Source organism: Chenopodium album, chromosome 2 (genome assembly GCF_948465745.1).
Source record: "Chenopodium album chromosome 2, dcCheAlbu1.1, whole genome shotgun sequence".
Lineage (NCBI taxonomy): Eukaryota > Viridiplantae > Streptophyta > Magnoliopsida > Caryophyllales > Amaranthaceae > Chenopodium > Chenopodium album.
This window is the reverse complement of record NC_137835.1, coordinates 4,030,947-4,043,568: the sequence shown is the minus strand read 5'-3', so window position 1 is coordinate 4,043,568 and position 12,622 is coordinate 4,030,947. Positions and strand designations below refer to the sequence as shown.

Below are 12,622 nucleotides of genomic sequence, written 5' to 3'. Positions count from 1 at the left end.
TTATACATGTACAATATATGTACAAAAATAATATAATTAAAAAATACGTAGCATTTTGAATTAGTAGTTGATAAATTGTAATTTATAAAAAAATTGTAATGTATGATTCGAGCATTAAAATTTAAGGCCTCGATAAAAATAAATTTAAATATGAACTTTATTTAATTATATATGTAGTAAAAATATCTATGTTAAATTAAATTTTAATTTTAATTTATTTGAACTTGCTTGAAAAAGCTATTGGATCTACCATTTGACATAATACGCTTCTAATATCTCTTACAAAACTTATAGTGGTCAGACCCCTATGAGCCTCAATGAAGATCATCTCCCGGTCGTGCTCCTACCACTAGTAGCTTCAACATATTAATACGCGTTAAAATTTAACGATCTAAAATTTACGAAATCCGATTAGATTTTTTCAGATACTGAATTCGCGACTAAATGTTATGTTTTTCACATTACAAAAATATAACATAAAAAAATTCATATGAAATTCGACAGATCTACTTGTCCGTCGGAAGCTGTCCATAAAAATTAGCGGGGGGGGTTTTTTTTTTTGGGTAGTAAAGCTGAATATGGTTTGGTCGGACTCTTTTTTGGTTTTAAACAAGATCATAAATCAGTAAAAAAAAAAAAAAAAAAAAAAACATTCAAATGAAAACCAAACAGGTGGTCTTTGATCTGATCTAGAGTCCGGATTGATCTGATTAGATCTAAAACTTTATCCAGGACTTATCTTTACACGATTCTTACTCAAACTAACTTGATCAAAAATTTCATATATTTGAAAAATTTTCTCATGTTTTCACTTCAATGAAAGCCAATTCATAAAAAAAATACTTTTATATGAGAAAATCAATTAATAAGAAGGAAAAAAAAAATCATTAACCTGAATGTGTAGTGTCTTAAAATTTCATTGGGTTTTAGGTAGGGTTGGGAATCCCTGGTTCGATGTGATAACAAGACCCGAACTCGGCCCGAAGTTACTGAGAGAAACTTGAACCCGACCCGAATCAAACCCGAATTTTGACTCAATTTGATCAAATTTCATATTTCGTAATAATATTAAGTTTTAAACTATTTCTGATAGTTTCTCATCATACCCCGAATTCTGACCTGAACTCGACCTGTTGTCTCAAATTGCCACCCCTAGTTTTGTTTTAACGTTTTTTCAAAAAAAAAATTGAAAAGATATTAAAATCGAGTATTTCAAAACAAAAGTTCTCAAATCCAATACGATACATCTATTTATAATAATAATTAAAAAAAATACGAATTGGATATCCTAAAATCCGCATCGGATCCACATAATCACGAATCGGATCGAATTTCTTTGAAAATTAAATAAGCCAACCAAAAGAAAATGAGAAATAGTTTTCATGACTCCTTGGTAAGTGAGAAATTAGATCCAACTGACCTTTAAGGGGTACAAAAGATTCTATCGAATACACAAATCAAACATAAATTACGGTAACATTTTAAATACTACATTTCTCACATCTCAAATTAAAGATGATAGATTAAAGGATTTAAAGCACATATATAAAGAGAGGAGAACAGAAAAAATTAAAGAGCCAAAAGTATTTTTTTTTTTTTTTTACCTTTACTTCAACAACAAAGTTGTATTGAGAACTTGTCTTGAAAGAGAGCAAAAACCCTAAAATAGTTAATAGAGAAAATAAGGACTTTAGAGCAATGGTAGCAGAAATGAAAAAAAAAATAATAATAAGATGTGACTTACAGGAAAAAAGAAGAAATAATGTGCTTTTAATGTGACAAGAATAATAGAAATATGGTCAAAAGAGAAATTTTTCTCAAATAATGTAACAGACAGCAATAATTATATAGCGAATTTTTCTTTTATGCTAAATATCTTATCGGCGATGGTAATAAAATATCTTTGAATGGAGGCGAATCATCAACGAAATCAAGCAATTATAGTAGAGTAAGCAAATATTTATCTGCGTATCTTTTTACTTACCACCCTTTAGTTCTATCCATATCCAAAATTATAAAGCGGAGTCACACTTGTTTGGTTCTGCCGTAATCTAATTAGACCGTGGAACTAAACCCTAAGCCTTTGATCCATGTATAATTCAAAGGATTATTCAAAGTATAATTAATCTAAAGGCTATACCTTTTAATTGTGCTTGTTAGCTTAGTACGATTATTGGATCCAAGAATCGCATGTGTAATCTCATTATCAGATCAATCAAAAGTCCACTCGCACGATTAAATGTGCCTAGAGTGTGCTAGCTTAGTACATCGGACAATTTTCTCTGACTAAAATTTAGTGTTTAGATTTGTGTTCTTGCTTTAATGAAGGATTGAATATTAATTTTAAATGTTGTGTGTCAATTTAATTCACAAGGGTTGTTTTATAATAAAGTACACCTACATTTAAACCTAGTAGTACTAGAAAAGTTGTCCATGTAGGACAACTTACCTCACGCATGTAAACCGAGGGATCCATGTAGGGGGCATGTTCCCAATAACCCGTGAGGTTGGGAAGCCTTGAGTTTTGCAGCCCCATGCGCTCACACTTATTGTTGGGCCTAGTGCCACATGTAGGCGCAGTTGCTACTCATCGTAGCCTTGCGGGTGCTGTGGCAGCCAAGTAGGTCTAAGGCTTTGCATTGCCTTGTTGTACCTTGGCTAAGTCGGCCTCTAAGGCCTTGCATTAGCGCAACATCGCATGCAATGCGAGGCCCTAGGTCCTCGCTTATAGCGCATGCTATCCTCGCCCCGTCATATGGTCTTTCATCAACTAGCATTGACGATGCGTGTTGGACTTCACGTGGCTAATCCCAACGCCCAACATTATGATCTAACTAAACTTTACGTTAAGATCTAACTAAACTTTACGTTATGATCTAACTAAACTCCACTTAATCGACGTATTTGGGCCTTTTGCCCAATTTGTTTATTGATTTGATTTCGCGCTTTGGGTTTGACTTGATAGGCACATTCAAGAATAACTGAATAAGTTGTGACTACTATGAGACTAATTAAATATTAGGAAAATTTCACATTTACTACCAGCGAAACCACCTAGCTTCACATTTACTACCGGTTTAATTTTTTATTTGATATTACTACCACACAAAATCACATAATTTTAATTTGGCTACCACTTAACACTTTCCGTTACAATTTCCGTTAGTGAGATCAACCACCCTCACTGCCACCCCTCCCTCCTCGGACACCCTCACTGCCTCCCCGTTTGCCACCTTTGACCCACCATGATTTTTTTTAAAAAACCCGGCAACCTCCCTACCCCCTACCGGCGCCGGTGATAGCCCACCACCTTCTCTTATCACCTCCTCGCTGCCACTGCCACCCTCCCTCCTCACTGCCCCTCACTGCCACCCCTCCCTCCTCGCTGCCCCCCTCACTGCTGCTGCCACCCTCGCTGCCACCCCTCCCTCCCCGCTGCCCCTCACTGCCACCCCTCCCTCCTCGCTGCCCCATCCCTTCCCCCATCCAAAACAGCCACCCCCAACCCTTAAACACCAGCCCCGACGCCACCCCAACCTGAATCGAGCTGGAAATGACCGATTTACCTTTTCCCCAACCTGAATCGAGCCAGAAACGGCCGATTTCCCCTTTCCCTCAACGCCCGTCGCGATCCCTCATCCCCTTCCTTCATAATTGGCGTTTCCCCGACCACCACAACCCACAAATATCTATTTCCCTTTCCCCCAAATCGACCCCTTTCCCCTTTCCCTAACCTGAATCGATCCCCCCTCCCCTTCCCCCACCCAAAAACCAGCACCAATACCTTAAACCCACTCCCTGAAACCACCCTAAACGGGTTTTAGGGTTTCGAACTCACACGTTCAGGGTGGTTTCGGGCAGCGTGGACTTCGGGAAATGGTGGTGATGGATTTCGTCGGCGTCGGGGGACCGTGTTGGCGTCGGCATGAAGGACGAAAGCTGGCACATGGAGGGGGGTTGGTGGCTGACGAGGAAGGGGAGGTGGCTGGGAAGTTTTTTCAAAAAGTTTTTTTGTTTTAATTTTTTTTAATAAATTAAATTATTATTTAATGAAATAATGGGTCCTACTTAACGGAATCCGTTAGGATTCCGTTAAGTGGTAGCAATATCTATAACGTTGGGTTTTGGGTGGTAGTCTTATAAAATAAAAAATTAAAGGAGTAGTAAATGTGAAGCATGGTGCTTTCCCTGGTAGCAAATGTGAAAAAAACCTAAATATTACTCTCTTTTTTACAAAAAAAATTACTCTTATGGATTGGAAGCGATCTTCAGCTAGACATTCTGATCACTTAATGTTACTAAGGACCTGTTCTCATTGACTGAAATGAGCTAAACTGAATAAAATATTTTATAAGAGAAGGAAATTAGGAGCTAAACTGAACTTATTAGAGCTGAACTGAACTGAACTGAAAATACTCGTATGAGAATAGGCCCTAAATAATAAACTTCATAATTATCGAAACTAGGGATAGCAGTGGATCGGATCATGGACCCAACTCAAAATCGTGGATCCAAATATGTTTTCATGAATATAGGTCTTCAAATTTTGGCCCCAACGGATTCAGGTCGAAAAAAGAGAAAACAAATTTTGGTACCCAAATCCTTTTACTCGTTTCTTTATTTTTTATTTTTTTATCCTCCGTTTTTTAAGTTTACACCATTTGACTTTTACACTAATTATGATAAAACATGATCAAGTAGGATTTTGTTTGAATTGAATCGTCTCAATGTAAATTTTATTAATATCCACTTTTGATAATTTTACAATGTCGAAAATTTGAGATATTAATATATTTTGGGAGACGATTGGTTGTTGGCTAATACATTTTGGGTTCTTAGCTGATACAATATTCATATCAGCCATTCAAATAAACATATCAACCAATTGATGTCTGATATCCGTCAACATTAGAAGTATATCAGATATTAATAAAAAAAAACGTATTAGCCAACAAAAAGAATATATCAGCCAACAAAATATAGATATCAACCAACATGAAGAATATATCAGCCAACAAAATGTACTTATCAGCCAACAGAAGGAACTTATCAGCCAACAAATGAAGCATATCACACGGGGCACAAAACTAGTTATTATATATATTTATTTATATTATATAAGTCTTACCACCTTATTAACTAGTTCCAAGCTTGCCAGCAAGCGCTTATCTGGGCTCATCGGAAGAACTATGAGAGGGTTAAGATTTACACTGACTCAACAATATTAGTGCATAGCTTACAAACTCCTGAGCAAACAGATATTGGACTCCGGTGGACAGTAAATGATATACGCAGACTAGGAAACTCTTTTAAGGAGTGTATCATTTGGAAGGTAGGGAGGGAACAAGTGGCTAGAGCCCATTTGCTAGCCAACGAGTGTAGAACCAAATTGTTTTCCTTTTGTAATATTTAGTTTAGTTTTCTCTTGTTAAAAAAAAAAAAAAAAAAAAAAAAAAAAAAAACTATCTACGTAGTATTTGATGTGCGTTGTTACCCAACAAAAATATACTTCGTAGTTAACTTGGACAAGATGAGTGCTTAGTTACACAATTTTTTTTCCCCATAATGTAACAATCATCTCATAAGATATAAACCTGAAAAATATAGTAATATACTAGTATATGATTACATACTTAATGGTAAGCACTGAAATAGAAAACAACGGATACAAGATTATCTTTTGAATTCCATTCTTTTTTGGCAATAATTTTGTCAAGTAAACAGGTTCTGCCTAGTTCAGCAGCTGCAAATGCAGCAAGCTCCACAACCTGAAGCCTCTAATCAAAATACAAATATAGTACTAAAATACTAATTGCTTAAGTTTGAAAAAGAAAAAGGATCATACAAGTATTATACAGGTAAATAAAACTATACAATCTTTGATTATCTCAGAGTTCCTAATATAGTCTGTCTACAGTCCTATAACTACAAACAGCAATTTCTGATAGCAAATTAGAACAGTACACTAAAGAAACTAATTTTCTACAACAGCAGCTTTTCACTCTAATTAGTCTTCTGATTCTATTTTATAAAGGGAGACAATGGACATACATTATATGCCAAAACTCATCCTCTAACTTAAGAGCCAGAACCATTTTGTACATCAGTATGTGTGTGTACAATAGTGTACAAGAGCACATTTCACCAATACAAAGGCTCCCTCTTGTTTTTGATCTTTTGAGGCTTCATAAATTAGACTTCAGACGTTGGTTCTGCCTTTGGCGGAACACCAGAAGAGCATCCTTCCTTGAGAGTAGTTATCAGGCTTGTGCTGCCAGAACCTGTCCTGAGGATTGTACGAAACGTTCTCTCAGAGTCATCTCCCTCAGCCTGATATGATTCATCTACAATCCAGTCCTCTGACGGGTCAACTACTACATCACTAACAATGTCAAATTTTGCCCTCATCTTGAATTGCTTTAACTTGAGATTGTAATGAAGGTATGCCAGGTTATGCAGTCTGTTGTATTCCAAGATCTCTCGTTTGCTTGATAGCAGTTTCTCAGCTATATCTCTTCTTAGACCATAAACTTCAGCCCCATTGCAGGTCTGGCTAAGGATTCTGACAGCAAGCTTTTGCAGATCAGGACAGTGGCCCCCAAAACGCATCCACCAAGTTGCTGCAGCCAGTTCAAAATTTGTTATGGGTATCACCGTACAAGCAAAATATCACTTGAATTAGAATAGAATAGCAGAATGAATAACATGTGACCAAAATGGTATCTTTACAGTTCAACTTCTATAGGTAGTAAATTCAGGAATATAAAACTTATGGAAAGTATGAACTATAACTATACAATGTTTCTAACATTCTGACCCTCTGCCTGAGACATGGTAAGGGTTTCGAAGTCTGCAGCCTAAGCCATACAATAGCTAAGACTCTATGAGGCAATTTTCATTAAACCCTTAGTGAAAGTCACTTCATTAGGCTGTGATTCCCAGCCAATAGAAAGTAAGAAAGAAGACGTATAACATAGCGCGACATTTGACTCAGTCCATTGTACTTTTTAATTTAAACAGACATAACTAACTGACAATATATAGTTCATTCACTTCATTGCTATCTATTTTGTCCATAAACTAACTTCCAATGTATATGTAGCGCAAAAGGCCAATGTTACCAAAGTCACACCCCATATTTCCATCAGTCCACCCCCACCATAAGCTTGGTAATAGAAAATAGTAAACTTAAAGTTCGGTGAAAAAGAGAAGTCATTAATCAACTAAAGACTCTTTCTTCCATGGAGCTTGAAGTTATCTAACTAAATTAAGACAAAACAAGCAAAGCCTTACTTACAAACCTGGAGAGAATCTCTCTTTACTGTCATTATCAGTTCCGACTTTGAAATCACCTTTACAGTCTGCATACTCATGAAGCTGCCGAGATATCAAATCCTGGGTAGACTGATTAGCAGCCATCCGAACGATGGTGATAAGAAGGCCACCTGCAACTTCAGTATCAGAGAAAAAGTCTTCAGTATAATGGAGCCTTGGGTTAAGGAAGTATCCAGCAGCATGAAGGGGACTATGCAGAATTGTGTTCCATATTTCATCAATTATTTTCCATATTGGGGTATACTTAGATATCTTATTTCCAAACTCCTCACAGATTGTCTCTTTAACTTGATCCATCGTTTCATATATGAATCCCATATTGGGTGTACCATCCTCATTAATCAAGGATATAGCTCTCACTAATGGAATGGATGCTTTCACAGCTAAGTTAACCCCAGCCCAGAAGGAGCTATCATTGATCAAAGTAGTAACCAATTGACCTTCAACACTTGATGCCCAAGACGAGCGCAGCCACTCAGAGGAAGTGAACATGAGCTCCAAATTACTCTTTTCAGACAAAATATTCTCTAACGTCAAGAAAGGCATAGCAGATTTAATGCCAGAGGGTCTAACTAGATCATGACTACTAACATATTTCCTCAACAGCATCAGTACTGCAGCACGGTTATTAATGAATTTAGTAATGGTTTTTGCATTATCCAGTGTCAGCTTTATTGAATCAATCATCGCAATCTTGTCTAAGATAAGTGACAAGCAATGTGTTGCACTAACTGTCCAAAAAAGCGACCGATGCTTTTCTATCAGCTGCTTACTAATTTCCTCTAAACAGTCCGAGGAAGTGTGAGCAACAATCTGAACAACATTTTGAATGCCCACTTCCTCCAGAACAGCTTCAAGTAACACTTGCAATGCATTAGCACCCTTTGTCGAGGGTGAAACATCCTCTGATCGAAGGTAAATAGGCCCCTCTGGACAATCAACAACAACATTGATCAGGCTTCTACCCAAATGATCAGTCCACCCATCAAGCAGAATGCTACACCCCGTTAGAGGCCAAGTAAGCCGGACTTTCTTTACATAATTTTCTATCTCGCATAACTCATCATCAAATATCCAACCCCGGAGCTCAGCAATGCTAGGGATAAACTGCTTACTCTCACCACCTTTTAGAAAATTGCTTATCATGCTACTAAAACTAGGAGATGAGACAGCACAAAAATCAATCCCATTCTCTAGGAAAAACCTACCAATGCTTCGTTTACCCATAATAGAGTCCGAATCTAGCTCCTTTTTGCCAGCTTTACCATTTGGAGAAGTCAACCTTCTTCTGTAGTAACAAGTTGGTTTACTCAAACTACTTCTAGCAATGGTGGTACCATTATGAGGGCTTACAGCCTGCTGTGACTTCACCCCATTCGCTTTCACATTCGAGGTACAAGTCCTCTTTAGAGGAGGACTAGGGTGGTCTAACTCACCAATCTCCTTCACTAAGTGATCTACTTTCACAGACACCAAGCTATGCCTAAAAAAGTCCTTCACCTCAACCGGAACATCCGGACACTCGGTTATATTCCCCCTTATACCTCCCAAATGATGCTGAAGGCGGTTAAACCCCGGAACAATTTTGCCACAGTAGCAACATTGGACTCTCTTATTATCAACATCAAGTGCCATCCCATGATTATATGCTTCTTTGGATGGTTCAGTGGTGGGATCAATTGAGGCCATTTATGATTCTGGCAAATAACATCAACATTCACAAATGACCCAAAATAACATCAATTTCATTTTATCAAACAATTACAATCCCAAATTCATAGTATAAACAATCAATTAATACATTGTAAACTAGCGGTTAACTCTAATCACATCAAAATTATCAGTAATTCCAAGCAATACATACTACGTAGTAGCAATTAAGTGAGAACAAAATAATCTTAACGGGTTTTTTGCAACAAAAATTAGACTAAAAACTTATAATTTAAGCAAAGGATCAATAAAAGCAAGAATTTAAAATAATGGGTTTTTGAAAATTAATGAAATCCAATAAAAATTAAAAATTAAGGAGACAGAAATGTACCTGAAATTAAAAAAAGAAAACAGCTCTAAACCTTGGAATTATGGTGATTTCTTGGTCATTTTCGAATTAAAAGTATCATCATCATCAACATGAATTACCCAATTAATTTACATATCTCCTTCTCTATGATTTTCTTTCTCTAGTATATCTGTTTTGAATTTAATTGGGTCGAGGAAAACGAGGTTTTGAAAATGGTTGGAGAATTGTTATACAACAGCGGCTAATCCAGTAATCACTCAAAAGCCACTACTGTTTTCCAGTCTTTTTCTGTTTGTGTATGTTTCATTGTTTTGGGTTGATGTTCTGTGTAACATTAATTAATTTTTGGCGTTTCTTCTCTTGTTTCAATTTTTAGGTCTAGATTGGCCATTGGTCGAAAATTGCACAATTTCTTCAGAAATTCGGCTATTTTTTTTAAGTACTTTATTCGAAAAATATAAAAAAAAATAGATAGGTCTCTTATACAACAATTATAGTTTTAGTTGCATACAATTCTATTTGATTCAATTTAATATGCCATTGTCAGATTGAAAAATTGAAAATTTTATTGTAAACGTTGTAGGATTTGATTTACTACGTATTACAGTTAATTTTAGTAATAATAAGGTTTGTGAATATTATTAACATAACCGAGTATCATTTTTTAAGAGTCTTAATAATCACATAGTTAGAGCTTAGAGGTGTAAGACCCTGTTCTTTTCACCTTAAAAAAAATAATATTAAGTAAAAATAATTTCAGTTCAATAAAAATAAGTCCAGTTCAGTAAAATTAATTTCAGTTCAGTAAAAATAATTTCAGTTCAGTAAAAATAAGTTCAGTTCAGTAAAATTCAGTTTTCTTAAAGAAGAATTATAATACAAAATCAGTAAAAATAATTTAAGTTCAGTAAAAATAATTTAAGTTCAGTAAAATTAAATTTAATTCAGTAAAAATAAGTTCAGTTCAGTAAAAATAATTTCAGTTCAGCAAAATTAAGGTGAATCAAACAGGGCCTAAGTCCTTCAAACTAAGTTCAATATGAAACATTATTTTAAGAATCAATTATTTGAACTCTTATTTACTTTCTTTAAGTGGAATTAGTTAATTTTAAAAGCAATGTAAAATTGGATTACCTAATTTTATTTTAGTATGGTTATTAAACTATGGGCTCGTTTAGTTGAATGTAGGACTCGCAAATTCCTTATTAATTTATATTCCCGTGTAATAGAAATTCCTAAGGAATGCAACTAAACAATGTTTCGTTAATAATGGAAGTGAGAATTCCCATGTGATGTTCCACTTACGTTAGGTCTCTCTATGTTAGGGGTGAGCGAGCATGGGACAGGTACCCGTACCGTTAGTACTATTGGTTCGGGTACCCGATAACCAAAATCACTAAAAGTGATACCCATAACCGAAACCGATAAGTTCGGGTACCCGGATTTTCGGATCGATTATCAGGTACCCAATAAGATATCCAATAATGATAATTAAACTTAATTATGTAGTTATTATGATATAATTTACAACTAATTTATTAAAAACAATACCATATGATCTTGACCAAATTATTAATAATATTACTAATCATTGATATTATAAAGTGATTATAAAGTAAAGTAAAAGTTTAGATTTATATTAATAGATTTAAGTAGGGAAAAAAAAAACAAAAAAAAAATGTTTATCGGATTGGATTGGGTAACCGTTAATTTTAAAATGATACCCATAAGGCCATAACCATACCCGATAACAAATTATCGGAACGGGTACCCGAACCGTCATGGTTATCGGATCGGATACTCTAATTTTCAGAACGGTTACGGATCGGTTTTTCGGGTAGTTTTGCACTTTTGCTCAGCCCTACTCTATGTAGTAATTAAGTTCCTTCATTTTGTAAGAAATGAAATTTCTACTTCCAATGATTTGTCAATCAAACAATGCAAAAGAATTTTAATTCCTAGGTTTATTTTGCCAACCAAATAACACATATATGCATCTAGATTAAGTAAATTCACCATGTGTGTACTAAAAATGTTCTGATATACATATACTCCCACAATCTTAAAACGCTTACCAACATCTTTTGGACACACAATTTTCGCAGAATATATATGTGTGAAATTTTGTTAAAAATTACGTAAAATGAAAGTGAACTATTCTAAATAAAGAATTGGGAAAGGTAATTGGGACAAACCAAATAAAATAAATGGGTTAGATATTGTATGATACAAAATTAAAAAATTCTTAGGCCATCAAAATTTCTAATACAATAGCAAATATTTCGTACTCCTATATTTTAAGGCAAGGTGAAAAAATAAAATAAATGAAATGACACTGTTACAGGATATTTATATTGTTATAAACGACTTAAAGTCACAAGTTGTGGACGTGCCGGAGTGGTTATCGGGCATGACTAGAAATCATGTGGGTTTTGCCCGCGCAGGTTCGAATCCTGCCGTCCACGCAAAAATTTTTTTATTTTTAATAAACTACTAATATTAATCTTTTCATTTTTTTTACAGTAAAAAGGTTAATATCTTAAAATAAATTTCATTTATTTAACTTTAATTTGTTATATATGAACAAAAAAAAGTGTACATTGTACATGATTAAATTAAAACAATGTATTAATGCAAGCTAGGCTGGCATATATATTATGTAAATTATTCATAAAGATTTTATTGATTTTGTTTCCATTTTTCATTAATTGCAAATGATATATGCATGATATTGTTGGTATTTTCCCTTTTTTGTATGATTTAGTTGAAATTATATATTTTGGTAACTTAAATAATTTTAGCCAAATTCAATGTAAGATGATGGATAAGATATTGGATAGCTCTCATTAATTATGGGCTATCCAATGTATCCAAAAAGATTTTAATTGATTATGTTTTCATTATCAGTGATTGTATGTATGATAATTGTTGATATTCTTCTATTTTGATTGGATCCAGCTGTAAGAATTTTAGTAATTTAAATTATTCTAACCAAGTTCAATGTAGATGAGGGCTGAGCTAGAATTTGACTTAATAATGCTAAATCTTCTACTTCAACTATCGGTTTAAGTTTTTTTTGGTTGAATTAATCCTATAGCAATTAACATGGTATTAGCCAATGTGACACAATAGTTACGGTTTTGAATTTCATCCACCCTCGTGATAGAGTATATAGATTAATCCTAGGCCTCAATCAATAGACATTAACTGTAATACTTAGGATTATGAACATATTTACACGTACATACTATTATTTGTTCATTAAAA

The 12,622-nt window shown here is 34.6% G+C and overlaps 2 protein-coding genes and 1 non-coding gene across 3 annotated transcripts in view; 1 reads left to right on the top strand and 2 right to left on the bottom strand.

Moving 5' to 3' along the window:
- Positions 1–12,622, bottom strand: part of LOC145593554 (pentatricopeptide repeat-containing protein At4g17616-like) — a 113,077-nt gene that overhangs the window by 82,392 nt on the left and 18,063 nt on the right. The gene's annotated exons all lie outside the window — the stretch shown is intronic.
- On the bottom strand, positions 5,796–9,676 carry LOC145580146 (uncharacterized). Its single transcript, XM_081637513.1, has 3 exons — positions 9,377–9,676; positions 7,302–9,032; positions 5,796–6,620 (listed from the first exon to the last, which is right to left on the bottom strand). Exons 2-3 carry the CDS (start codon positions 9,022–9,024, stop codon positions 6,193–6,195), a joined length of 2,151 nt encoding a protein of 716 aa, XP_081493639.1. The 5' UTR covers positions 9,025–9,032; positions 9,377–9,676; the 3' UTR covers positions 5,796–6,192.
- On the top strand, positions 11,739–11,820 carry TRNAS-AGA (transfer RNA serine (anticodon AGA)). Its single transcript has one exon. It is a non-coding gene; the product is annotated as a tRNA-Ser (tRNA).

What these genes read in the sequence shown, in the direction of transcription:
- LOC145580146 (XM_081637513.1), bottom strand. Translation starts at nt 9,024, where the DNA reads ATGGCCTCAATTGATCCCACCACTGAACCATCCAAAGAAGCATATAAT. An exon ending in TAAAGAGAGATTCTCTCCAG is followed by an intron (nt 6,621 to 7,301) that starts GTTTGTAAGTAA and finishes AACTGGCTGCAG; the next exon opens with CAACTTGGTGGATGCGTTTT.